This window comes from Delphinapterus leucas, chromosome 21, assembly GCF_059928025.1.
Source record: "Delphinapterus leucas isolate spDelLeu-1000000601 "Yukka" chromosome 21, BTC_Dleu_Yukka2, whole genome shotgun sequence".
Classification (NCBI taxonomy): Eukaryota; Metazoa; Chordata; class Mammalia; order Artiodactyla; family Monodontidae; genus Delphinapterus; species Delphinapterus leucas.
In genome coordinates, this window is record NC_143149.1 from 30,323,665 (window position 1) to 30,351,208 (window position 27,544).

The 27,544-nt window shown below is 37.0% G+C and overlaps 1 protein-coding gene across 1 annotated transcript in view; it reads left to right on the plus strand.

Moving 5' to 3' along the window:
* Positions 1-27,544, plus strand: part of ADAM32 (ADAM metallopeptidase domain 32) — a 149,712-nt gene that overhangs the window by 21,332 nt on the left and 100,836 nt on the right. The window contains exons 3-6 of the mRNA XM_022571268.2: positions 17,311-17,372; positions 20,994-21,069; positions 24,137-24,213; positions 25,520-25,697. Coding sequence (XP_022426976.2) covers positions 17,311-17,372; positions 20,994-21,069; positions 24,137-24,213; positions 25,520-25,697 — 393 coding nt within the window. The remainder of the gene's footprint in view (positions 1-17,310; positions 17,373-20,993; positions 21,070-24,136; positions 24,214-25,519; positions 25,698-27,544) is intronic.

A 27,544-nucleotide genomic window follows, 5' to 3' on the forward strand; every position in this document is an offset into this window, starting at 1 on the left:
ACATTGGGGTGCATGTATCCTTTCAAATTAGTGTTTTGTTTTTTCCAGATATATACCTGAAGTGGAATTGCTGGATCATACAGTAGTTCTATTTTTAGTTTTTTTGAGGAACCTCCAACTGTGTTCCACAATGTCTGCACCAAGTTACATTCCCACCAACAGTATACAAGTATTCCCTTTTCTCCATATCCTTGCCAACATTTGTTATTTGTAGACTTTTTGATGATAGCCATTCTGACAAGAGTGAGGTGATATCTCAATTTTGTTTGTTACAGTATTATTGACTATATTCCCTATGTGTACCTTACATCCCCTGCTTGATTGATTGACTGATTTTTAAATTGTAGTATAGTTGATTTATAATACATTAGTTTCAGGTGTACAACATAGTGATTCAATATTTTTATAGATTATACTGCATTTAAAGTTATTACAAAATAATGGTCACATATCCCTGTGTTGTACAATATAACCTTGTTGCTTACTTATTTTATACATAGTAATTTGTACTTTTTAATTCCATACCCTTTTCCTGCCCCTCCCCACTTCCTTCTCCCCACTGGTAACCACTAATTTGTTCTCTATATCTGTGAGTCTGTTTCTGTTTGTATACATGGTACAATTACCATGGAATACAGTTGGAGATTCCTCAGAAAAACTGAAAATAGAACTACCATATAATTAAGCAATTCCAGTTCTGTATACATATCCAGAAAAACCCCTGAAAACACTAATTCGAAAAGTTACATGCACCCCAATGTTCTTAGCAGCATTATTTACAGTAGCCAAGATATGGAAGCAACCTAAGTGTCCATCAACAGATGAAGGGATAAAGATATATACACACACACATACATATACATACAATGGAATATTATTCAACCATAAAAAAGAATGAAGTCCTGACATTTGCAACAAAGCAGATGGACTTAGAGGGTATTATGCTTAGAAAAATAAGTCAGTAAGGTAAAGACAAATTCTCTGTGTTATCACTTATATGTGTAATATAAAAAATAAAATAAATGAATGTCTATAACATTGAGTGTATAACCATGATATCTCATTGTGGTTTTGAGTTGCATTTTTCTGATGATTAGTGATGTTGAACATTTTTTCATGTGCCTGTTGGCCATCTGTAGGCCATTTTTGGAAAATGTCTGTTCAGGTCTTCTGCCCAATTTTTGATTGGGTTGTTTGGGGTTTTTTTGCTATTGAGTTGTATGAGCTGTTTATATATGTTGGATATTAATCCCTTATCACTTGTATCATTTGTAAATATTTTCTCCCATTTACTAGTTGTTTTTCCATTTTGTTGATGGTTTCCTTTGCTGTGCAAAAGCTTTTAAGTTTAATTAGGGTCCACTTGTTTATTTTTGCTTTTGTTTCTTTTGCCTTAGGAGACAGATTTGAAAAATATTGCTATAATTTACGTCAAAGAGTGTTTTGCCTATGTTCTCTTCTAAAAGTTTTATGGTTTCCAGTCTTACATTGAGGTCTTTAATCCATTTTGAGTTTACTTTTCTATATGGTGTAAGGAAATATTCTAATTTCATTCTTTTACATGTAGCTGTCCAGTTTTCCCAACACCACTTATTGAAGAGACTGTCTTTTCTCCATTGTTTCTTGCCTCCTTTGTTGTAATTAACTGTAAGTTCATGGGTTTATTTCTGGGCTGCTCTCATGCATTGATCTATGTGTCTGTTTTTGTGCCAGTACCATGCTGGGTTTTTTTTGTTTTTGTTTTTGTTTTTTGCGGTACGCAGGCCTCTCACTGCTGTGGTCTCTCCCGTTGCGGAGCACAGGCTCCGGACGTGCAGGCTCAGCGGCCATGGCTCACGGGCCCAGTCGCTCCACTGCATGTGGGATCTTCCAGGACCGGGGCACAAACCCACATCCCCTGCATCGGCAGGCAGACTCTCAACCACTGTGCCACCAGGGAAGCCCTACCATGCTGTTTTGATTAATGTAGGTTTGCAGTACAGCTTGAAGTCAGGGAGCATGATACTTCCCGCTCTGTTCTTCTTTCTCAAGATTGCTTTGGCTATTTGGTGTCTTTTGTGGTTCCATATAAATTTTAGAATTATTTGTTCTAGTTCTGTGAAAAATGTCCTGGGTATTTTGATAAGGATTACATTAAATCTCTGGATTACTTTGAGTAGTATGGACATTTTAACAGTATTAACTCTTCTAACCCAAGAACACAGGATAACTTTCCATTTCTTCATATCGTCTTCAGTTTCCTTCAACAATCTTTTATAATTTTCAGAGCATTTTCACCTCCTTGGTTATGTTTATTCTTAGGCATTTTATTCTTTTTGATGCAATTTTAAGCATAGTTGTTTTCTTGCTTTCTCTTTATGATAGTTTATTTTTAGTGTGTAGAAAAGCAACAGATTTCTGTATGTTAATTTTGTGTCCTGCAACTTTACTGAATTCATTTATTCTAATAATTTTTTGGTGGAGACTTAAAGGTATCTTTATATAGTATCATATCATTTGTAAATAGTGACAGTTTCACTTCCTCCCTTCCAATTTGAATGCCTTTTATTTCTTTGTCTTGTCTGACTATTGTGGCTAGAACTTCCAATACTATGTTGAATAGGAGTGGTGAGAGTGGGCATTCTTGTCCAGTTCCTGATTTTAGAGGAAAGGCTTTCTGCTTTTCACCATTGAGTAGATGTAAGATGTGGGTTTGTCATAAATGGCCTTTATTATGTTGAGGTATGTTCTCTCTATATCAACTTTGCTGAGAGTTTTTATCATGAATAGATGTTGAATTTTGTCAGATGAATTTTATGCATTAATTGAGGTGAATATGTGATTTTTATGCTTCCTTTTGTTAATGTGGTGTATCAGATTGATTGATTTTTAAATATTGAACCATCCTTGCATTACTAGACTAAACCTTACTTGATCATGGTGTTTGATCCTTTCTGTATATTGTGTTTGGTTTGTTTATATTTTGTTGAGGATTTTTGCATCAATATTCATCAGCAGTATTGGGGTGTAATTTTCTTTCTGGTAGTGTCTTTGGTTTTGGTATCAGGGTGATGATTGTCTTGTAGAATTAATTTGTGAGTGTTCCATCCTTTTCAATTTCTTGGAATAGTTTGAGAAGGTTAGGTATTAACTCTTCTCTGTATGTTTGGTAGAATTCCCCTGTGAAACCATCTGATCCTAGTTTTCTGCTTGCTGGAAGTTCTTTAAAATTACAAATCCAATTTCACCAATAGTGATCTGTCTGTTCACATTGTCTGTTTCTTCCTGACTCAGTCTCAGAAGCTTGTATGTTTCTAGAAATTTGTCCATTCCTTCTAGATTGTTGAGTTTGTTGGCATATAACTGTAGTATTCTCTCTCTCTTATGATTTTTTGTATCTCTGTGATATTGTTATTTCACCTCTTTCATGCCTGATTTTGTTTATTTGGATCTCCTCTTGTTTTCTTGATGAGCCTGGCTAAAAGTTCATCAATTTTTTATCTTTACAAACACCAGCTCTTGGTTCCTTGATCCTTTCTTTTTTTTGATCTCTATTCCCTCTATGATCTTTATTATTTCATTCCTTCTGCTAACTTTGGTCTTTATTTGTCCTTCTTTTTCTAATTCCTTTAGATGGTAGGTTAGGTTGTTTGTTTTTCATATTTTTTGAGGTCGGCTTGTATTTCTATAAACTTCCTTTTTAGAGCTGCTTTTGCCACATCCCATAGATTTTGGAAAGTTATGTTTTTATTTTCAATTGTATTGAGGTATTTTCTGATTTCTCTTTGATTTCTCCATTGACCCATTGGTTTTTTAGTAGCATATTGTTTAGTCTCCATGCATTTGTGCTTTTCTCATTTTTCTTCCTGTAATTGATTTCTAATTTCATAACGTTGTGATCAGAAAATATGCTTGATATAATTTTTATCCTTAAATTGTTGAAATTTGTTTTATTGGCCTAGTGTGTGATCTGTCCTGGAGAACATTCCATCTGTGCTTGAAAAGAATGTGTATTCTGATGATTTTGGATAGAATTTCCTGTAGATATCTATTAAGTCCAACTGGTTATTATGCCATTTAAGGCCACTGTTCCCTTATTTTTTCTGTCTGGATGATCTGTTCATTGATGTAAGTGAGGTGTTAAAGTCCCCTACAATTATTATATTATTGTTAATTTCTCCCTTTATGTCTGTTAATGTTTGCTTTGTATATTTATATAAATATAAAATAATAAAATATATAAAATTTATATAAAAACATAAGCACCCAATACAGGTATTGGGTGCATATATGTTAATCAGTGTAATATCCTCTTCCTGTATTGATCCCTTTATCATTATATAATGCCCTTCTTTGTCTTTTGTTTTAGACTTTGTTTTAAGGTCTGTTTTGTCTGATATGAGAATTGCTACCCCCCACTTTCTTGTTGTCACTATGTGCATGAAATATCTATTTCCATCCCTTCACTTTCAGTCTGTGTGTGTCTTTAGCTCTGAAGCAATTCTCTTGTAAGCAGCATATAGATGGGTCTTGTTTTTTTTAATATAGTTAGCCACCTTATGTCTTTTGATTGGACCATTTAATCCATTGACATTTAAAGTAATTATTGATAGATATGTACTTATTGCCCTTTTGTTACTTCTTTTCTGGTTATTTTTGTAGTTCTCTGTATTTCGTCTTTTTTTTGTTTCTTCCCTTGTGGTTTGATGATTTTCTTTAGTGTTATGTTTGTGTTCCTTTTGCTGTAGATTTTGTGTATCTATTGTAGGCTTTTGATTTGTTGTGACCATGGGGCTCATATATGTTGACCTATAACTCTATCTACTTGTTTTAAACAAGTAGTCCTTTAAGTTCAAACACATTCTTAAGGAACTACATTTTTTTTAACATCTTTATTGGGGTATAATTGCTTTACAATGGTGTGTTAGTTTCTGCCCCATAACAAAGTGAATCAGTTATACATATACATATGTTCCCATATGTCTTCCCTCTTGCGTCTCCCTCCCTCCCACCCTCCCTATCCCATCCCTCCAGGCTGCCACAAAGCACCGAGACAATATCCCTGTGCCATGCGGCTGCTGCCCACTAGCTATATATTTTACTACGTTTGTTAGTGTGTATATGTCCATGACTCTCTCTCGCCCTGTCACAGCTCACCCTTCCCCCTCCCCATATCCTGAAGTCCGTTCTTCAGTAGGTCTGCGTCTTTATTCCTGTCTTACCCCTAGGTTCTTCATGACATTTTTTTTCTTAAATTCCATATATATGTGTTAGCATATGGTATTTGTCTTTTTCTTTCTGACTTACTTCACTCTGTATGACAGACTCTAGGTCTATCCATCTCATTACAAATAGCTCAATTTCGTTTCTTTTTAAGGCTGAGTAATATTCCATTGTATATATGTGCCACATCTTCTTTATCCATTCATCCGATGATGGGCACTTAGGTTGTTTCCATCTTCGGGCTATTGTAAATAGAGCTGCAATGAACATTTTGGTACATGACTCTTTTTGAATTTTGGTTTTCTCAGGGTATATGCCCAGTAGTGGGATTGCTGAGTCATATGGTAATTCTATTTGTAGTTTTTTAAGGAACCTCCATACTGTTCTCCATAGTGGCTGAACCAATTCACATTCCCACCAGCAGTGCAAGAGTGTCCCTTTTCTCCACACCCTCTCCAGCATTTATTGTTTCTAGATTTTTTGATGATGGCCATTCTGACTGGTGTGAGATGATATCTCATTGTAGTTTTGATTTGCATTTCTCTAATGATTAATGATGTTGAGCATTCTTTCATGTGTTTGTTGCCATTCTGTATATCTTCTTTGGAGAAATGTCTATTTAGGTCTTCTGCCCATTTTTGGATTGGGTTGTTTGTTTTTTTGTTATTGAGCTGCATGAGCTGCTTGTAAATTTTGGAGATTAATCCTTTGTCAGTTGCTTCATTTGCAAATATTTTCTCCCATTCTGAGGGTTGTCTTTTGGTCTTGTTTATGGTTTCCTTTGCTGTGCAAAAGCTTTGAAGTTTCATTAGGTCCCATTTGTTTATTGTTGTTTTTATTTCCATTCCTCTAGGAGGTGGGTCAGAAGGGATCTTGCTGTGATTTATGTCATAGAGTGTTCTGCCTATGTTTTCCTCTAAGAGTTTGATAGTTTCTGGCCTTACATTTAGGTCTTTAATCCATTTTGAGCTTATTTTTGTGTATGGTGTTAGGGAGTGATCTAATCTCATACTTTTACATGTACCTGTCCAGTTTTCCCAGCACCATTTATTGAAGAGGCTGTCCTTTCTCCACTGTACATTCCTGCCACCTTTATCAAAGATAAGGTGTCCATATGTGCGTGGGTTTATCTCTGGGCTTTCTATCCTGTTCCATTGATCTATCTTTCTGTTTTTGTGCCAGTACCATACTCTCTTGATTACTGTAGCTTTGTAGTATAGTCTGAAGTCAGGGAGCCTGATTCCTCCAGCTCCTTTTTTCGTTCTCAAGATTGCTTTGGCTATTCGGGGTCTTTTGTGTTTCCATACAAATTGCGAAATTTTTTGTTCTAGTTCTGTGAAAAATACCAGTGGTAGTTTGATAGGGATTGCATTGAATCTATAGATTGCTTTGGGTAGTAGAGTCATTTTCACAATGTTGATTTTTCCAATCCAAGAACATGGTATATCTCTCCATCTATTTGTATCATCTTTAATTTCTTTCATCAGTGTCTTATAATTTTCTGCATACAGGTCTTTTGTCTCCTTAGGTAGGTTTATTCCTAGGTATTTTATCCTTTTTGTTGCAATGGTAAATGGGAGTGTTTTCTTGATTTCACTTTCAGATTTTTCATCATTAGTATATAGGAATGCCAGAGATTTCTGTGCATTACTTTTGTATCCTGCTACTTTACCAAATTCATCGATTAGCTCTAGTAGTTTTCTGGTAGCATCTTTAGGATTCTCTGTGTATAGTATCATGTCATCTGCAAACAGTGACAGCTTTACTTCTTCTTTTCTGATTTGGATTCCTTTTATTTCCTTTTCTTCTCTGATTGCTGTGGCTAAAACTTCCAAAACTATGTTGAATAAGAGTGGTGAGAGTGGGCAACCTTGTCTTGTTCCTGATCTTAGTGGAAATGCTTTCAGTTTTTCACCATTGAGGATGATGTTTGCTGTGGGCTTGTCATATATGGCCTTTATTATGTTGAGGAAAGTTCCCTCTATGCCTACTTTCTGAAGGGTTTTTATCATAAATGGGTGTTGAATTTTGTCAAAAGCTTTCTCTGCATCTATTGAGATGATCATATGGTTTTTCTCCTTCAATTTGTTAATATGGTTTATCACATTGATAGATATGCGTATACTGAAGAATCCTTGCATTCCTGGAATAAACCCCACTTGATCATGGTGTATGATCCTTTTAATGTGCTGTTGGATTCTGTTTGCTAGTATTTTGTTGAGGATTTTTGCATCTATGTTCATCAGTGATATTGGCCTGTAGTTTTCTTTCTTTGTGACATCCTTGTCTGGTTTTGGTATCAAGGTGATGGTGGCCTCATAGAAGGAATTTGGGAGTGTTCCTCCCTCTGCTATATTTTGGAAGAGTTTGAGAAGGATAGGTGTTAGCTCTTCTCTAAATGTTTGATAGAATTCGCCTGTGAAGCCATCTGGTCCTGGGCTTTTGTTTGTTGGAAGATTTTTAATCACAGTTTCAATTTCAGTGCTTGTGATTGGTCTGTTCATATTTTCTATTTCTTCCTGATTCAGTCTTGGCAGGTTGTGCATTTCTAAGAATTTGTCCATTTCTTCCAGATTGTCTATTTTATTGGCATAGAGTTGCTTGTAGTAATCTCTCATGATTTTTTTTATTTCTGCAGTGTCAGTTGTTACTTCTCCTTTTTCATTTCTAATTCTATTGATTTGAGTCTTCTCCCTTTTTTTCTTGATGAGTCTGGCTAGTGGTTTATCTATTTTGTTTATCTTCTCAAAGAACCAGCTTTTAGTTTTATTGATCTTTGCTATCGTTTCCTTCATTTCTTTTTCATTTATTTCTGATCTGATTTTTATGATTTCTTTCCTTCTGCTAGCTTTGGGGTTTTTTTGTTCTTCTTTCTCTAATTGCTTGAGGTGCAACGTTAGGTTGTTTATTCGAGATGTTTCCTGCTTCTTAAGGTGGGCTTGTATTGTTATAAACTTCCTCTTTAGAACTGCTTTTGCTGCATCCCATATGTTTTGGGTCATTGTGTCTCCATTGTCATTTGTTTCTAGGTATTTTTTTATTTCCTCTTTGATTTTTTTATTTCCTCTTTGATCACTTCATTATTAAGTAGTGTATTGTTTAGCCTCCATGTGTTTGTATTTTTTACAGATCTTTTCCTGTAATTGATATCTAGTCTCATGGCGTTGTGGTCAGAAAAGATACTTGATACAATTTCAATTTTCTTAAATTTACCAAGGCTTGATTTGTGACCCAAGATATAATCTATCCTGGAGAATGTTCCATGGGCACTTGAGAAAAATGTGTATTCTGTTGTTTTTGGATGGAGAGTCCTATAAATATCAATTAAGTCCATCTTGTTTAATGTATCATTTAAAGCTTGTGTTTCCTTATTTATTTTCATTTTGGATGATCTGTCCATGGGTGAAAGTGGGGTGTTAAAGTCCCCTACTATGAATGTGTTACTGTCGATTTCCCCTTTTATGGCTGTTAGCATTTGCCTTATGTATTGAGGTGCTCCTATGTTGGGTGCATAAATATTTACAATTGTTATATCTTCTTCTTGGATCGATCCCTTGATCATTATGTAGTGTCCTTCCTTGTCTCTTTTAATAGTCCTTATTTTAAAGTCTATTTTGTCTGATATGAGAATTGCTACTCCAGCTTTCTTTTGGTTTCCATTTGCATGGAATATCTTTTTCCATCCCCTTACTTTCAGTCTGTATGTGTCTCTAGGTCTGAAGTGGGTCTCTTGTAGACAGCATATATATGGGTCTTGTTTTTGTATCCATTCAGCCAATCTGTGTCTTTTGGTGGGAGCATTTAGTCCATTTACATTTAAGGTAATTATCGATATGTATGTTCCTATTCCCATTTTCTAAATTGTTTTGGGTTCGTTATTATAGGTCTTTTCCTTCTCTTGCGTTTCTTGTCTAGAGAAGTTCCTTTAGCATTTGTTGTAAAGCTGGTTTGGTGGTGCTGAACTCTCTCAGGTTTTGCTTGTCTGTAAAGGTTTTAATTTCTCCATCAAATCTGAATGAGATCCTTGCTGGGTAGAGTAATCTTGGTTGCAGGTTTTTCTCCTTCATCACTTTCAGTATGTCCTGCCACTCCCTTCTGGCTTGTAGGGTTTCTGCTGAGAGATCAGCTGTTAACCTTATGGGGATTCCCTTGTGTGTTATTTGTTGTTTTTCCCTTGCTGCTTTTAATATGCTTTCTTTGTATTTAATTTTTGACAGTTTGATTAATATGTGTCTTGGCGTATTTCTCCTTGTATTTATCCTGTATGGGACTCTCTGTGCTTCCTGGACTTGATTAACTATTTCCTTTCCCATATTAGGGAAGTTTTCAACTATAATCTCTTCAAATATTTTCTCAATCCCTTTCTTTTTCTCTTCTTCTTCTGGAACCCCTATAATTCGAATGTTGGTGCGTTTAATGTTGTCCCAGAGGTCTCTGAGACTGTCCTCAGTTCGTTTCATTCTTTTTTCTTTATTCTGCTCTGCAGTAGTTATTTCCACTATTTTATTTTCCAGGTCACTTACCCGTTCTTCTGCCTCAGTTATTCTGCTATTGATCCCATCTAGAGTACTTTTAATTTCATTTATTGTGTTGTTCATCGTTGCTTGTTTCATCTTTATTTCTTCTAGGTCTTTGTTAACTGTTTCTTGCATTTTGTCCATTCTGTTTCCAAGATTTCGGATCATCCTTACTATCATTATTCTGAATTCTTTTTCAGGTAGACTGCCTATTTCCTCTTCATTTGTTAGGTCTGGTGTATTTTTATCTTGCTCCTTTATCTGCTGTGTGTTTTTCTGTCTTCTCATTTTGCTTATCGTACTGTGTTTGGGGTCTCCTTTTTGCCGGCTGCAGGTTCGTAGTACTCGCTGTTTTTGATGTCTGTCTCCAGTGGCTAAGGTTGGTTCAGGGGGTTGTGTAGGCTTCCTGGTGGAGGGGACTAGTGCCTGTGTTGTGGTGGATGAGGCTGGATCTTGTCTCTCTAGTGGGCAGGTTCACGTCTGGTGGTGTGTTTTGGGGTGTCTGTGGCCTTATTATGATTTTAGGCAGCCTCTCTGCTAATGGGTGGGGTTGTGTTCCTGTTTTGCTAGTTGTTTGGCATAGGTTGTCCAGCACTGTGGCTTGCTGGTCGTTGAGTGAAGCTGGGTGCTGGTGTTAAGATGGAGGTCTCTGGGAGATTTTCGCCATTTAATATTATGTGGAGCTGGGAGGTCTTTTGTTGACCAGTGTCCTGAAGTTGGCTCTCCTACCTCAGAGGCAGAGCCCTGACTCCTGGCTGGAGCACCAAGAGCCTTTTATCCACACGGCTCAGAATAAAAGGGAGAAAAAGTAGAAAGAATTAGTAGAAGTATGAGGAAAGAAAGAAGGAAAGGAGGGAAGGAAGAGAGAAGCAAAGAAGGAAAGAAGGAAAGAAAGGAGGGAGGGAGGGAGGAAGGAAGGAAGGAAGGAGGGAAAGAAGGAAAAAAGACAGAAAGAAAGAAGATACAGTAAAAATAAAATAAAGTATAATAAAGTTATTGAATTAAAAAATACTTATTTAGAAAAAAAAAGGGACGGATAGAACCTTAGGACAAATGTTGGAAGCAAAGCTATACAGAGAAAATCTTACACAGAAGCGTACACATACACCCTCACAAAAAGAGGTAAAGGGGGAAAAATCATAAATCTTGCTCTCAGAGACCACCTCCTCAATTTGGGGTGATTCGTTGTCTAAAGGAGGGAAGGAAAGAAAGAAAGAAAGGAAGAAAGAACGAAGGTAAAGTATAATAAAGTTATTAAAATTAATTATTAAGAAAAAAAATTTTTTTGAAAACCACGGACGGATAGAACCGTAGGACAAATGGTGGAAGCAAGACTATACAGACAAGATCTCACACAGAAGCATACACATACACATTCACAAAAAGAGGAAAAGGAAGAAAAATCATAGATCTCGCTCCTAAAGTCCACCTCCTCAATTTGGGATCATTCCTTGTCTGTTCAGGTATTCCACAGATGCAGGGTATATCAAGTTGATTGTGGAGCTTCAATCCGCTGCTTCTGAGGCTGCTGGGAGAGATCTCCCTTTCTCCTCCTTGCTCTCACAGCTCACAGGAGCTCAGCTTTGGATTTGGCCCTGCCTCTGCGTGTAGGTCGCTGGAGGGCGTCTGTTTTTTGCTCAGACAGGACGGGGTTAAAGGAGCCGCTGATTCGGGGGCTCTGGCGCACTCAGGCCGGTGGGGGGGGGGGGAGGGAGGGGCACTGCTTGCGGGGCGGGCCTGCGGCGTCAGAGGCGGCGTGACGTTGCGGCAGAGGCCTGCATGACGTTGCTCCAGCCTGAGGCCCGCTGTGCGTTCTCCCGGGGAAGTTGTCCCTGGATCCCGGGAACCTGGCAGTGGTGGGCTGCACAGGCTCCGCGGAAGAGGGGTGTGGAGAGTGACCTGTGCTCGCACACAGGCCCCTTGGTGGCAGCAGCAGCAGCCTTAGCATCTCCCGCCCGTCTCTGGGGTTCGCGCTTTTAGCTGCGGCTCGCGCCCGTCTCTGGGGTTCGCGCTTTTAGCCGCGGCTCGCGCCTGTCTCTGGAGTTCCTTTAAGCAGCGCTCTTAAACCCCTCTCCTCGCGCACCAGGAAACAAAGAGGGAAGAAAAAGTCTCTTGCCTCTTCGGCAGGTGCAGACTTTTCCCGGGACTCCCTCCCGGCTAGCCGTGGTGCACTAACCCCTTCAGGCTATGTTCAAGCCGCCAACCCCAGTCCTCTCCCTGCGCTCCGTCCGAAACCGAAACCCGAGCCTCAGCTCGCAGCCCCGCCCGCCCTGGCGGGTGAGCAGACAAGCCTCTCGGGCTGGTGAGTGCCGGTTGGCACCGATCCTCTGTGCGGGAATCTCCCCGCTTTGCCCTCCGCACCCGTTGCTGTGCACTCCTCCGCGGTACCGAAGCTCCCGCCTCCGCCTCCCGCAGTCTCCGCCCGCGAAGGGGCTTCCTAGTGTGTGGAAACTTTTCCTCCTTAACAGCTCCCTCCCACTGGTGCAGGTGCCGTCCCTATTCTTTTGTCTCTGTTTTTTCTTTTTTTCTTTTGCCCTACCCAGGTACGTGGGGAGTTTCTTGCCTTTTGGGAGGTCTGAGGTCTTCTGCCAGCCTTCAGTAGGTGTTCTGTAGGAGTTGTTCCACGTGTAGATGTATTTCTGGTGTATCTGTGGGGAGGAAGGTGATCTCCGCGTCTTACTCTTCCGCCATCTTCAAGGCCCCCCCACCACATTTTTTATTATTGTTGTCATATTTTATATCTTCATGTTTATCCCATTACTGATTATTGTAGTTATGTTTGATTTTACAGTTTTTTGTCTTTCAGTCTTCATGCTAGCTTATTTAAGTTGTTGATCCTCAGCCTTTACTGTATATTTGCCTTTACTAGTGGGATTTTTCCTTTCCTGTAGATTCTTACTTCTTATTACAGCCTTTCTTTTTCACTTAGAGAAGACCCTTTAACATTTCTCTTATGTTATATTTAATATTGATGAACTCTTTTAATTTTTGCTTGTCTAAGAAGTTCTTTATCTCTCCTCCAATTCTAAATGATAATTTTGCTCTGTAGAGTATCCTAGTTTGCAGGTTTTCCTTTTTAGGACTTTGAATATATCATGTCACTCCCTTTTGGCCCACAAGGTTTCCACAGAATAATCAGCTGATAGCCTTATGGGAGTTCCCTTGTGTATGACTCTACCTTTCTCTCTCTTTTTAAAATTAGTTATGTATTTTATACATATTAGTGTATATATATCAATCCCAATCTCCCAATTATCTTTCTCTTGCTGCCTTTCAAATTCTCCTTTTATCTTAACCTTTTGCCATTTTAATTATCATATATGTCTTGGTGTAATCTCTTTGGGTTCATCTTGTTTGGGGTCCTCTGTGTTTCCTGCATCCGAATTTCTGTTTCTTTTTCAGGTTTGGGAACTTTTCAGCTATAATTTCCAACCCCCAGTCCCTGGCCATAATCCCTTTATAATTTCAGTTTGGGTTGTTGGTTCCCTGGCTCTTGAGATACTACTGCAAGAGTTAGTAACCTTCTCTGGAGAATTGCCTTTCAGTTATTGAGCTGCCTGAGAGTTACTCGACCCCATCCCCCAAGGTAACCCTTCAGCCAGTGCCTAATTGTTACATGGGTCTAAAAGCCCAGCTCCGCTGTCTCAGGTGGGAAGGACTCTGAGGCACAATTTTTACTCTAGAGTTTTCCTGAAGTATCAGGCTAAGGCTAGAATTTACCTGAAATCATATTTTCTTTTTTTTTTTTTTGCAGTACGCGGGCCTCTCACTGTTGTGGCCTCTCCCGTTGCGGAGCACAGGCTCCGGACGCGCAGGCCCAGTGGCCAAGGCTCACGGGCCCAGCCGCTCTGCGGCATGCGGGATCCTCCCGGAATGGGGCACGAACCCTTGCCCCCTCCATCGGCAGGCGGACTCTCAACCACTGTGCCACCAGGGAAGCCCTGAAATCATATTTTCTTTAGCTTTATCTTTCTCCCTATTTTGCTTCTCTTACTTCCTTGCAGGTTCCTCCAGAGAGTGCTCCCTAAATAAAGCACTGACAAAAGTATCCTCATTTCAGACGCTGCTTCTAGGAAACCTGACACTAACTGACTAGTCCATAGTTTTTATTAAGCAGAAAGATAAATTCTCAATGTAGGTCACTGTAAATTCAGATAAATCTACTTCTTCTGAGACCCCCAATGCTTAAAGGTCTACAGCGTTTCCAGACCTTTACTAAAATATGTTTTGTGAAGATGAATGATATTTTTTTTCCTGGAATCCTATGATTTTTTTTTGAAAATTAATTTTTATCGGAGTATAGTTGATTTAAAATGTGTTATTTTCTGCTGTACAGCAAAGTGAATCAGTTATACATATATCCTCTCTTTTTTAAGATTCTTTTCCCATATAGGTCATTACAGAGTATTGAGTAACATTCCCTGTGCTATACTGTAGGTTCTTATTAGTTATCTATTTTATATATAGTAGTTTGCATATGTCAATCCCAAACTCCCAATTTATCCCCCCCTTCCTCCTTGGTAACCATAAGTTTGTCTTCTATATTTGTGACTCTCTGTTCTGTAAATAAGTGCATTTGTACCATTTTTTTAGATTCCACATAAAAGCAATATCATATGATATTTGTCTTTCAAATATTTGTCTGATTTACTTCACTCAGTATGACAATCTCTAGGTCCATCCATGTCACTGCAAATGACATCATTTCATTCTTTTTTATGGCTGAGTAATATTCCATTGTATATATGTACCACATCTTTATCCATTCATCCATTGATGGATATTTAGGTTGCTTCCATGTCCTGGCTATTGTAAATAGGGCTGCAACGAACATTGGGGTGCATGTATCTTTTTGAATTATGGTTTTCTCTGGATATATGCCCAGGACTGGGATTGCTGGGTCATATGGTAGCTCTATGTTTAGTTTTTTAAGGAACCTCCATACTGTTCTCCATAGTGGCTGTACCAATTTACATTCCCACCAACAGTGTAGGAGGGTTCCCTTTTCTCCACACCCTCTCCAGCATTTATTGTTTGTAGATTTTTTGATGATGGCCATTCTGACTGGTGTGAGGTGATACCTCATTGTAGTTTTGATTTGCATTTCTCTAATAATTAGTGTTGTTGAGCATCTTTTCATGTGCCTCTTTGCCATCTGTATGTATTCTTTGGAGAAAGGTCTATTTAGATCTTCCACCCATTTTTTGATTGGGTCGTTTGTTGTTTTGATATAAAGCTGCATGAGCTGTTTGTATATTTTGGCAATTAATCCCTTTTTGGTTGCTTTGTTTGCAAATATTTTCTCCCATTCTGTGGGTTGTCTTTTTGTTTCATTTATGGTTTCCTTTGCTGTGCAAAAGCTTTTAAGTTTAATTAGGTCCCATTTAGTTTTTTTTGTTTTTATTTCCATTACTCTAGGAGGTGGATCAAAAAGATATTGCTGCGATTTATGTCAGAGTGTTCTGCCTCTATTTTCCTCTAAGAGTTTTATAGTGTCCGGTCTTACATTTAGGTCTTTAATCCATTTTGATTTTATTTTTGTGTATGGTGTGAGAGAATGTCCTAATTGCATTCTTTTACATGTAGCTGTCCAGTTTTCCCAGCACCACTTATTGAAGAGACTGTCTTTTCTCCATTGTCCACTTTGTCGTAGATTAGGTGACTACAGGTGCGTGGGTTTATCTCTGGACTTTCTATCCTGTTCCATTGAAGAGGAGTGATTTTGAAACCATGTGAGTGAGTGAACAGGAAAAGTGTTTCTGAAAGTGTTGAAATTATTGTAACACTTTACAAATAAAAGTTCCAGAAGGGATCAAATTTCTTAATCATTGAAAGTCTGTTATTAAAAATTAAAACACATATTTGCTGGTATTATTCAATAAATTCTCTTATGGCCTCTATTGATCAACCCCTCTACATTCTTTAAATATCTAGCTAATTTTATGTACATAGGCTGCAGAGAGAATGCGTGTCATGCTACTTCTCACAGTATAGTTAGAGGGAGTATATCTGGTATACTAATATCTTAATAATTATTATGTTTTCATTTTGAGAAAAATATTCATCCCAGAACTACTTTGGGGGACTTGCGCATCAGGTCCACTTTAGAAAGAGAGAAAAATTCTCCAGCATTTCTGTTCAGTTATTACATTCAGATCTCTAAGGGGAATTTTTTTTCACTCATGTAAATTTTACAGCTAGGACATGTTGCTGCTTCAGTATCAGTATCCTATGTTTGGTATTTCTGCCTTATATCTGGCATATACCTGTTTTGCTTCTTTCTTCAATTTATTTCTGGTTTTACTTAAAAAACCTTTAAAATTTTTGGAATGATTTAAATTTATGAAGAATTTGCGAAGATGCTACCTTGAGCTCCCATATATGTTCACTCAGTTTTCCCTAAATTTAACATCTTATATAACCATGTTGACACATTACATTTATCAAAACTAAAAAATTAACATTGATACCTTACTATTAACAAACTGTAGGATTTATTTGGATTTCACCAGTTTTTCCACTAATGTTCTTTTCCTGTTCCAGGATCTAATTCAGGATACTACATTGCTGTTAGTTGTTATGTCTCCCCAGTCTCCTTTGCTCTGTTTTTCTGTTTCATGACCTTGTCATTTTTAAAGAATATCAGTCAGATATTTTGTAGAACGTCCCTCAGTTTGGATTTCTCTGATGTTTTATCATGATTAGACTGAGGTTATGAGTTTTAGGGAAGATTACCATAGAGGTAAAGTCCCCTTCTCATCACATCATAGCAGCAGGTACATGGTATCCTCTTGACTTCATAACACCAGCGATGTTAACCTTCCTGTTTCATTTTTGATCATTTACTAGACCTTTTAACAACTTGCCTTATTATTTTTTGATTTGTATTGTCTCCTTGTTGCTTCTTATTTTCACAGATCTGGAAAGGCTTATCTTTTTTTGTGTTGTGGTATTTGTGTCTTTTTGATTTTTATATGCTTTAACTAAGTTTTCTTTTTAATGATGTTCTGACTGTGGCTTTTCACATGTTCTCTTTTGCAAGATAAAATCTCATCACTTAGGTTCACTGACCAACTGATATTGCAACTCATTGCCATCCATGTTTTAACCTGAGAATAATTGGGATGGAGTAAAAAAACTATGCCAAATTTTGTTCAAGGGTCTTCTGTTTAAAAATATAGGAAGCAGGCCGTACATTTCAGGAAAATGGTTAAAATAAATAATTTTTGTGCCTAATGGATTAAGTTAAGCTTCACTGATGTGTAGAGTACCTTATTATCCCAATGATGCTACCTGAGTAGGCATTACAGCATGGCACATCGCCTCTTCTTTTAGAAGAGTTTAAAATTCAGTCACATATAGATTTCTAGTGCTATACGACTCCTTAGATTGGGCTTGTTTTTGTGGATATAGTAAGAATGGATAATATAATAAATAAATATGATCATTTTTGATATATTATTGCATATTTTAAATCACACATAGTCTGAGACATTTTAAGCATTATATGGAGGGATTAGTTGATGTAAAATTGTTGTTTCACTTCTTCTATTACATTTGTCTTCACTCTCAGTTGTTCTGGATTCTCTAGGAACAGGTATCCTATATTATTCCAATAGATGAGAAACCGTATACCGTGCACCTTAGGCAAAGGTAATTTTTTATTCTTTACTTTTAGATTTAATTTTATTTATATGAATTTATTTACTTATAATAAAAATAGAGTGTTAAAAATAATGTACTTGTTATTAAAAATTTTAGTTGTCTCAGATGAACAGATCCTCTCCTGTGAATTAATTTTTTGGTCTTAATGCCTCATAGTCTTTTGTGAATAGGGGGGTTACGAACAGGAAAAATAGGGACTTGTCTCCTGATGATTAATCTATATGATCTTAAGTTGGCAGAACCAGCAGGACCTGTATAATCAGGGCAGGATGTGATAAGAAAGAAGTAAGTCTGTAACTGTATCAGTTAGGGTTTGATCAGGGAGGCAGGCTCACCACCAGGAAAATGAAATAAGGGATTTAATATAGAAATTAGATCATACAGTGTTCTGGAAACTGGTGAGTAATTTATGGAAAATAGTACCAGCTATATACCATGCCTAAGAGAATTGTGAACATATTTTAAATAACTTTCTGTAGGGTTTAATTCTCTCTTGGAAACCCAGTAGAGAAAGGCTGGCTCGGAAGCAATTTGTAACTTTCAAGAAGTAGATTTCAGTTAAATTTTGGGTGTAGAACTAGACTACATGGTATTAAGGAGAGGTGAATTGTGAGAAACTGAAAGTATTAAGTGAAAATGACTTTTTCAGAAATGTTCAGCAGAGAAAAAAAGAAGAATATGAATGCTTTTTAAGGAAGAAAAAACAAAGTATTTTGGCTGAGAGGAAGTTTCTTAAAGAGAGAAGTGTAAACAAGTGATTCATTGTGTTGTTAGATGCCAAAGAGTGGCATTGAGTAAAAGAAGTGTTAACCTACCTACTCCTTTAGACAGAAGGGAAGAATAGTAATTGACCACTCAAAGAACTTTTCAAGTGCATAAGAGGGAAAGAGAGAACTCATATTGTATTTGAGTATCTTATTGAAACTATAAGCAGTAGTAAGAAATAGAGGGACTGGAGCTTGGGAGATGGATAGAGCACGTATCTACTCTGTTTTTGGAAATCACCTGTATAATAATTAGGACACCATGACTATAGGAAGTCATAGGAAGCTATTGCAAGAAACTTATATGGGAAATAATGAGAAGTATAATTATGACCATGTAGGATTTATTTATTTATTTTTTAGACATAACTGAGGTGGCATAAAAAAAGATTAGGTAACAGATTGGACATAGTGGTAGCACAGATTTGGTGGGGCAGTGAAGGAGAAGGAGAGCACATCTGCGTCAGGGGATATCCAGGAGAAATGTCCAGTGGCAGTTTGATTGATAGATAGATAGATTGATTGATTGAAGTATAGCTGTCTTACAATATCATATTATTTTCAGGTGTACAATATGGTGATTCTATATTTTTATACATTACAAACCATATAATTACGTTATACTGACTGTATTCCCTGTGTTGTACATTGCATCCCTATGACTGACTTATTTTATAACTGGTAGTTCATACCTCTTAATCCCCTTCACTTATATATTAGAGGCCATTTATGACAAACCCACAGCTAACATCATACTCAATGATGAAAAGCTGAAAGCTTTTCCTCTAAGGCCAGGAATAAGACAAGGATGCCCCCTCTCACCACTTTTATTGAACACAGTATTGGAAGTCCTAACCATAGCAATTAAAAAGAAATAATATGCATCCACATTGGAAGGGGAGAACTAAAATGGTCACTATTTACAGATGGTAGGGTAACAGAAAACCCTACAGACTCCACCAAAAAGCTATTAGAACTAATAAATGAATTCAGTAAAGCTGCAGGATACAAAATTAATATACAGAAATCTGTTGCATTTCTATACACTAATAATGAAATATCAGAAAAAGAAATCAAGAAAACAATCCCATTTACGATTGCATCAAAAAGAAAAAATACCTGGGAATAAATTTAATGAAGGGAGATGAAAGACCTGTACTCTGAAAGCTGTAAGACATTGATAAAGAAATTGAAGAGAACACCAATAAATGGAAAGATATACCATGCTTATGCATTGGAAGAATTAATATTGTTAAAATGTCCATACCACTAACCAAGGCAATCTACAGATTCAGTCCAATCCCTATCAAAATACTCATGCATTTTTCACAGAAGTGGAACAAATAATCCTAAAATTTGTATGAAACCACAGAAGACCCCAAATAACCAGTTATATTTAGTTCAGATCATGTGAGAGAGGTGTGGGTTTCAGAGCCATCTTTTTTATATAGGTACAAATGAGGCACCAGAAATGAACAAGATACAGAGGTGGGGGTGAATATTAATGATGAGAAGGAAAAACAACCAGAATTGAAGGCCATGGAAGCATTTAAGTGAAGAAGTGAGGATCCAGATGAAGGGACTTATAAAAGTAGACAAAAAGATATGAGGGAAACCAGAGGTAAATGGTATGATTGAAGTTGAAGAGTAGATGTTTTAAAGAAGGGGAGTGTGGTCAATAGTGTGTTAGAGTAGCTTTACGTGACTCAAACTGCTTTTTGGATTTAACAACAAGCAGGTCATTAGTAATCTCTATGGCAACTGTTTTAATGGAGGATTCCCAGCAGAAGCTAGACTGGGTGGTCTAGTTACATTACATTGGATTGAGGAGTGAGCACCAGGTGAGAAAGCATAAGTAAAATAGCATAATAAGGACAGGGAATGATACCAGAGAAGGTTGAACTTAGACTTGTAGTTTCAACACCTATGTTCTGGTTAGTATGACTTTTACAGAATACTCTTCCACTTCATTATAGTAATATATATTTAATAGTAAAATTGAGAGAGAATGAAAGAATAGGGAATTCCCTGGTGACACAGTGGTTAAGAAACCGCTTGCCAGTGCAGGGAACACAGGTTCGAGCCCTGGTCCGGGAAGATCCCACATACTGCGGAGCAACTAAGCCCGTGCACCACAACTACCTAGCCTGCACTCTAGAGCCCGTGAGCCACAACTACTGAGCCCTCATGCCACAACTACTGAAGCCCACACACTTAGAGCCCGTGCTCCGCAACAAGAGAAGCCACCACAATGAGAAGACCACGCGCCGCAACGAAGAGTAGCCCCCGTTCGCTGCAACTAGAGGAAGCCCATGCGTAGCAACGAAGACCCAACACAGCCAAAAAAAATAAATAAATGAAGAAAAATTTAAAAGAAACGAATGAAAGAATAGAAAACTCTCATAATCCTACACCCATTTCGTATCTTTGTAAATTTTAAAATGCTTTTCTCTTGTAGTCTCTTATTTTTTAAAGGAGTATAAGATAGGAAAATTATTTTGAGTAAATGCTTATTGCTTTGAATAAAGATTACATACAGGTCAAAAGAAGACACTACCTTTGTCAGGGATTGGCAAACTTTTTCCCTAAAGGCCCAGACAGTAAATATTTTAGGCTCTGAGGATGATAATATCTTTGTCAAAATGACTCAACTCTGCTGTCGTAGCGTGAAAGCTGCCATAAACCATATATAAGTGAATGGGTATGGCTGTGTTCAAATAGAATTTTATTTACAAATGCAGAAGGTAGGTAAGATTTGGCTTGAGGGATTTAAGTTTGCTGACTACTGCTTTACATGTTTCAAAAAGAATAACTTAAAATTCTCTCATTCTTTTTTTATATTCAGATTTTTTTTAGCAGAGAATTTCATGGTTTATTTGTATAATCAAGGATCTGTGAATTCTCATTCTTCAAATATTCAGGTAAGATTTAAATTTTATATTTCGAAGATTTTTAAAACCCTTTTTACATTGAATACTTTCCTGATACAGAAGACTGTATTCACAGGGGATGTATTTAAGTGATCCACTTATGCCTCATTTCACCCATTATTAGGCTTTCTTGAAGTCTTGGTAAATTAAAGACAAACTAGATTGACTTACCTTCTACTCTCCCTAGAACATAGGCACAATTAAATTAATTAGTTTATATTTTGTTGAATAAATGAATATACATTAAATAATAAAATGAATATACATTAAATAATAAAATGAATATACATTAAATAATAAAATGAATATACATTAAATAATAAAATGAATATACATTAAATAATAAAAGGAATATACATTAAATAATAAAATGAATATACATTAAATAAAAACAAGTACAAATCTTACTGAACCTGAAATCATAGATTGAAATCCTTTCCTTCTTTTTTAGTCCCTGTCTCATCCATCAATGAATCATATTGACTCTACCTTTCAAATTATGTACTAAGAATCCACCCTCTTCCTCTGTCTCTATCTGCTGATACCACTGTAAACATCATATCTAGTTTGGATTATTGCTGTAACTTCCGGAATAATCTCCCTGCTTCCACACCTTGCTCACCTCCTCAGTTAGTTCCCAACACGACAACCAGATCAATCCTATTAAAACCTGGTCAGATCATATCACTTCTCTGTTCAGAAGCCTCCATGGGATGATTTATCGTTCACAAAGTGAAAACCAAAGTCATTTTAGTATCCTACAGGCTTTACACAGTCTGGTTCTCTTTACTTCTATGACCTCATTTCCAGTTATTCTCTACCTTGCTTATTCTGTTCCAGTCGCCTGGGTTTCTTTGCTATTCTTCAAACATACCAGACATGTCCTCCTTTCAAGAAATTTTCACTTTCTATTTCTTCTGATCCAGATGTTTGCTCTTTCCCAAGATACAATGTTTCTCTCCCTCATTTCCTTCAGGTCTTTGCTCAAAACCATCCTGTTAGTCCTTGACTAACCCCTATTTTAAATGGCACTCTTAACCTTATTACTCTCTTAACTTACCTGTTTTGTTTTTCTCCATAGTGGTTATCAATATATGATGTACCATATATTTTATCTATTTATTTTCTGTTTTTTCAGTGCAATATAATCTTCATTTCACCAGAGCTTTTGGTCTGTTTTATTCAATGATGCATCCCTAGTGCCTAGAAAAATGCCTGGCACATAGCATATAATAAAAATTTGTTGAATTATTGAAATATGTTACTTCACTTCTATTGGAAAGGACCATTACTTCCCTTTTATTGCTCCTTCCTTCTCCACATAGTTCTAACATAAAGGCATGTGTTAATAAGAAAACATACATTGATTTATACCAAAATTTATAGCACTATCTTGGAAATTATATAATTTTCCTGTTTTGTCTGTGATGATGTTTGCTATGTCTCTGTGTTAATTGTACTGTGGTCAGAGACTGAACTTGGTGTGATTTCAGTCCTTTACAATTTGTTTTTGTGTTTCATGGCCCAGAATATGGTTTCATTTTGGTAAATGTTACATGTTCTTTAAAAAGAAAGTGTATTGGGCTTCCCTGGTGGCGCAGTGGTTGAGAGTCTGCCTGCCGATGCAGGGGACACGGGTTCGTGCCCCGGTCCGGGAGGATCCCACATGCCGCGGAGCGGCTGGGCCCGTGAGCCATGGCCGCTGAGCCTGCGCGTCCGGAGCCTGTGCTCCGCAACGGGAGAGGCCACAACAGTGAGAGGCCCGCGTACCGCAAAAAAAGAAAGTGTATTCAATGGAATATTACTTAACTATAAAAAAAGATGAAATAATGCCATTTGCAGCAACATAGATGGACCTAGAAATTATCATGTTAAGTGAAGTAAGACAAAGACTAATATCACATGATATCACTTACATGTGGAATCTAAAATAATTATCTAAATGAACTTATTTATAAAATGGAGATAGACTCACAGGCAGAAAACAAACTTATGGTTACCAGAAAGGATAGCGGCAGCTGGAGGGGGAGATAAATTGGGAGTTAGGGATTAACATATACACATGACTATGTATAAAATAGATAAACGACAGGGACCTACTGTACAACACACTATATTCAGTGTCTTGTGATAACCTATAATGGAAAAGGATCTGAAAAAGGATACATATATAGGTGTATGTATGTATGTATAACTGAATCACTTTGATGTACACCTGAAGCTAACACACATTGTAAATTAACTACACTTCAATAAAAAAATCGTTAAAGAAAAGAACTCTGTGCAAAAAAAAGTATATTATATATAGTTTTTAAGTAGGGTTTTACCTATATTAGGTTAACATTCTGTTCAACTCTTCTATAGATTCGGAATGCTAGATTTATCAGTTACTGACAGAAATGTATGTGCTTAAAAATCTTTTAGTATGATTATGCATTTATTTTTATTCTTTCAGTTTTGGCTTTTTATAATTTGAAGCTATGTTATTAAATAAATACAAACTTGGAATATTTGTATCTTCCTGGTGAATTGAAACTCATGTATCATTATGAAATGTCCCTCTTTATCTCTAGTAATGCTTCTTGCCTTAAAGTCTACATTTCCTGTATTAGTATCGCTTCAGAATCATCCATTTGGTTTGTGTTGGTGTGGTCTATCTTTTTCTAGCTCTTCAATCTTTTTGTGCCCTTAAATTTTAGATGTTTCTTTTTAGCAGAATATCAGAATTTAAAGGAAATCCATACTCACAATCTTTGTCTTTTAATTGATGACCTAAATTTATATATTGGAAAATAATTTTACCTAAAATATGGGATAAAACTTTGGAAGCAGGATGTAAAATAATAATCCCAAGTATTGATCTGAAAAGAGTAGTTAATATAGTGAAAGTGGCAAATATGGGGAGACTTTTTTTCTGAATGTCACTTTATTGATACTGATATAAACTGTATATAGCCTGTGAAAAATATTCAGAAAGTTCTATTAAGTATAAAAAGTTAAGAAATCATTAGAAAGTTTTGTCAACTCCTAGGTAACCACTTTATATTTTCCCCCCCAGACTCAGTGCTACTACCAAGGATATATTGAAGGATATCTGAATTCTGTTGTCACACTTAGCACGTGCTCTGGACTGAGGTTATGTATTTTTTTGTCGTTAATATGCAAACACCATGGTTATGATATTTGTCTGCAGAGAATTTGTTAGTTTATACTAAGTGTGGAGCTGGTAGAGGATTCCCATGTGGAGGTTATTCAGTGAATAATGATAATAATAATAATAATCTCTTCCTCTGAATATGTTTCTTCTCTGATTTCCCTTTACTTTCCCCACTGACCAGAGACATGTCTAACTTCTTGAAGGTTTAGATTTCCTGGTGTCTTTGCTCTGTATCTTGTTTCTTCTTTAGTACAGAAATGACAGTTGAACGTGTCTGACTATAGCAAGTTGGAAGAGCTAAGTTTTGGGTAGCTTATATTTTCAGCACATAGAGTATTTTTGATACCTACCATGTACCAGCTACTGGCCTAGTGTTTGGAGATGTAAAAATAAATAAACAAAGCATGCTGTTTCACAAAGGGAAATCATCTTCAGAGAGAGGAAGCACTTCTATATAAACAAATAAGTATTATTATGGTACTCATTTTTCTAGTAATATCACTATCTTAATCTCTCTAAGAACTGTAGGGTTTCCTCTTTAGTGCTTGGAGAGTTTTCCATTCTGTCAGGATATTCTTCACCTTCATTTTGTAGTGTAGGAGCCTTGTTTCCACAAACGAATTTTACTCAGTGCTTTTTACATGGAATTCTGAAATGTGTTTTTTAGAGAGTAGTCACTTGAACTGTTACCTGTATTCAAGAAAGAATACTTATAAAAGTTGTTTACTCTTTAAAATTTAGCTTTTAATTTCCTATTCGGACTAGGTACATAAACAAAATTCATAAATGCCTTCTTCTAATTACTGCTGAATTTTATTTTTATGAATAAAATTACTGATTATGTATCCTTTTTTTATGCAAGCAATGTAATCATTGCAGTGCAAAACAGAAAGAAATTTATACAGAGTTCTATTTGCTATTGCTTTCATTAAATTACTGGCGTCGGGGACGGGAGAATGACTTGATCACAGTAATGCTGTGTACTTGCTAGCAACTGATTACATAATTTGTGCTGCGTTTATAACTGTAAAGTACATTAAATGGAAAGTTACTTTTTTGGATTGGGGAAGACCTTTTTTTATCTCTTCAGAGTCATCTCCAAAACATAAAGAGTTTGGGTCAAAATACTGAGCTCAAAAACATTCTGTATCTTTCTTCTCACTCTCCTCCTCCCCCTCCTTCTCCTCCTTCTTCTCCTCCTCCTCCTTTTTTTAGGAGTTCTGTCGGAGTTTTATGATATAGAATTAATTAAAAGCACTTAAATTTTTAACCTTAATTTTACAGAGGAATATTGCAGTTTGAAAATCTTTCTTATGGAATTGAGCCTCTGGAATCTGCAGTTGAATTTCAGCATCTTCTTTATAAATTAGGAAATGAAAACAATGAATTTGCAGTTCTTACTGAAAATAACCAAGACACAGAACAAAACCCAATGGACTATAATATTTTTATAAGTGAAAAAGTGAGTTATGTATGCTTTATTACTCTTTCAAGGCAGTTATTGCTTTTATTTACTTATTAATTTATTTTTTAACATCTTTATTGGAGTATAATTTTTTTACAATGGTGTGATAGTTTCTGCTGCATAACAAAGTGAATCAGCTATATGTATACATATATCCCCATATCTCCTCCCTCTTGCGTCTCCCTCCCACACTCCATATCCCACCCCTCTAGTTGGTCACAAAGCACCGAGCTGATCTCCCTGTGCTATGTGGCTGCTTCCCACTAGCTATCTGTTTTACATTAGGGAGTGTATATATGTCCGTGCCACTTTCTCACTTTGTCCCAGCTTACCCTTTCCCCTCCCCACGTCCTCAAGTCCATTCTCTACATCTGCATCTTTATTCCTGTCCTGCCCTTAGGTTCTTCAGAACCTTTTTTTTTTCTTTAGATTCCATATATATGTGTTAGCATACAGTATTTGTTTTTATCTTTCTGACTTACTTCACTTTGTATGACAGACTCTAAGTCCATCCACCTCACTACAAATAACTCAACTTCGTTTCTTTTTATGACTGAGTAATATTCCATTGTATATATGTGCCATATCTTCTTTATCCAGTAATCTGTTGATGGACACTTAGGTTGCCTCCATGTCCTGGCTATTGTAAACAGAGCTGCAATGAACATTGTGGTACATGAGTCTTTTTGAATTATGGTTTTCTCAGGGTATATGCCTAGTAGTGGGATTGCTGGTTCGTATGGTAGTTCTGTTTTTAGTTTTTAGAGGAACCTCTATAGTGTTCTCCATAGTGGCTCTATCAATTTACACTCCCACTAACAGTGCAAGAGGGTTCCCTTTTCTCCACACCCTCTCCAGCATTTATTGTTTGTAGATTTGTTGATGATGGCCATTCTGACTGGTGTTAGGTGATATACCTCACTGTAGTTTTGATTTGCGTTTCTCTAATGATCAGTGATGTTGAGCATCCTTTCATGTGTTTGTTGACAATCTGTATATCTTCTTTGGAGAAACGTCTGTTTAGGTCTTCTGCCCACTTTTGAATTGGGTTGTTTGTTTTTTTGATATTGAGCTGCATGAGCCGCTGGTAAATTTTGGAGATTAATCTTTGGCAGTTGCTTCATTTGCAAATATTTTCTCCCATTCTGAGGGTTCTCTTTTCATCTTGTTTATGGTTTGCTTTGCTGTGCAAAAGCTTTTAAGTTTCATTAGGTCCCATTTGTTTATTGTTGTTTTTATTTCCATTCCTCTAGGAGGTGGGTCAAAAAGGATCTTGCTGTGATTTATGTCATAGATTGTTCTGCCTATGTTTTCCTCTAAGAGTTTTATAGTGTCTGGCCTTGCATTTAGGTCTTTAATCAATGTTGAGTTTATTTTTGTGTATGGTGTTATGGAGAGTTCTAATGTCATTCTTTTACCTGGAGCTGTCCATTTTTCCCAGCACCACTTTTTTTTTTTTTTTTTTGTGGTACGCGGGCCTCTCACTGTTGTGGCCTCTCCCGTTGCGGAGCACAGGCTCTGGACGCGCAGGCTCAGGGGCCATGGCTCACGGGCCCAGCCGCTCCGCGGCATGTGGGATCCTCCTGGACCGGGGCACGAACCCGCGTCCCCTGCATCGGCAGGCGGACTCTCAACCACTGCGCCACCAGGGAAGCCCCCAGCACCACTTATTGAAGGGGCTGTCTTTTCTCCATTATATATTCTTGCCTCCTTTATCAAAAATAAGGTGACCATATGTGCGTGGGTTTATTTCTGGACTTTCTATCCTGTTTCATTGATCTGTATTTCTGTTTTTGTGCCAGTGCCATACTATCTTGATTACTGTAGCTTTGTAGTATAGTCTG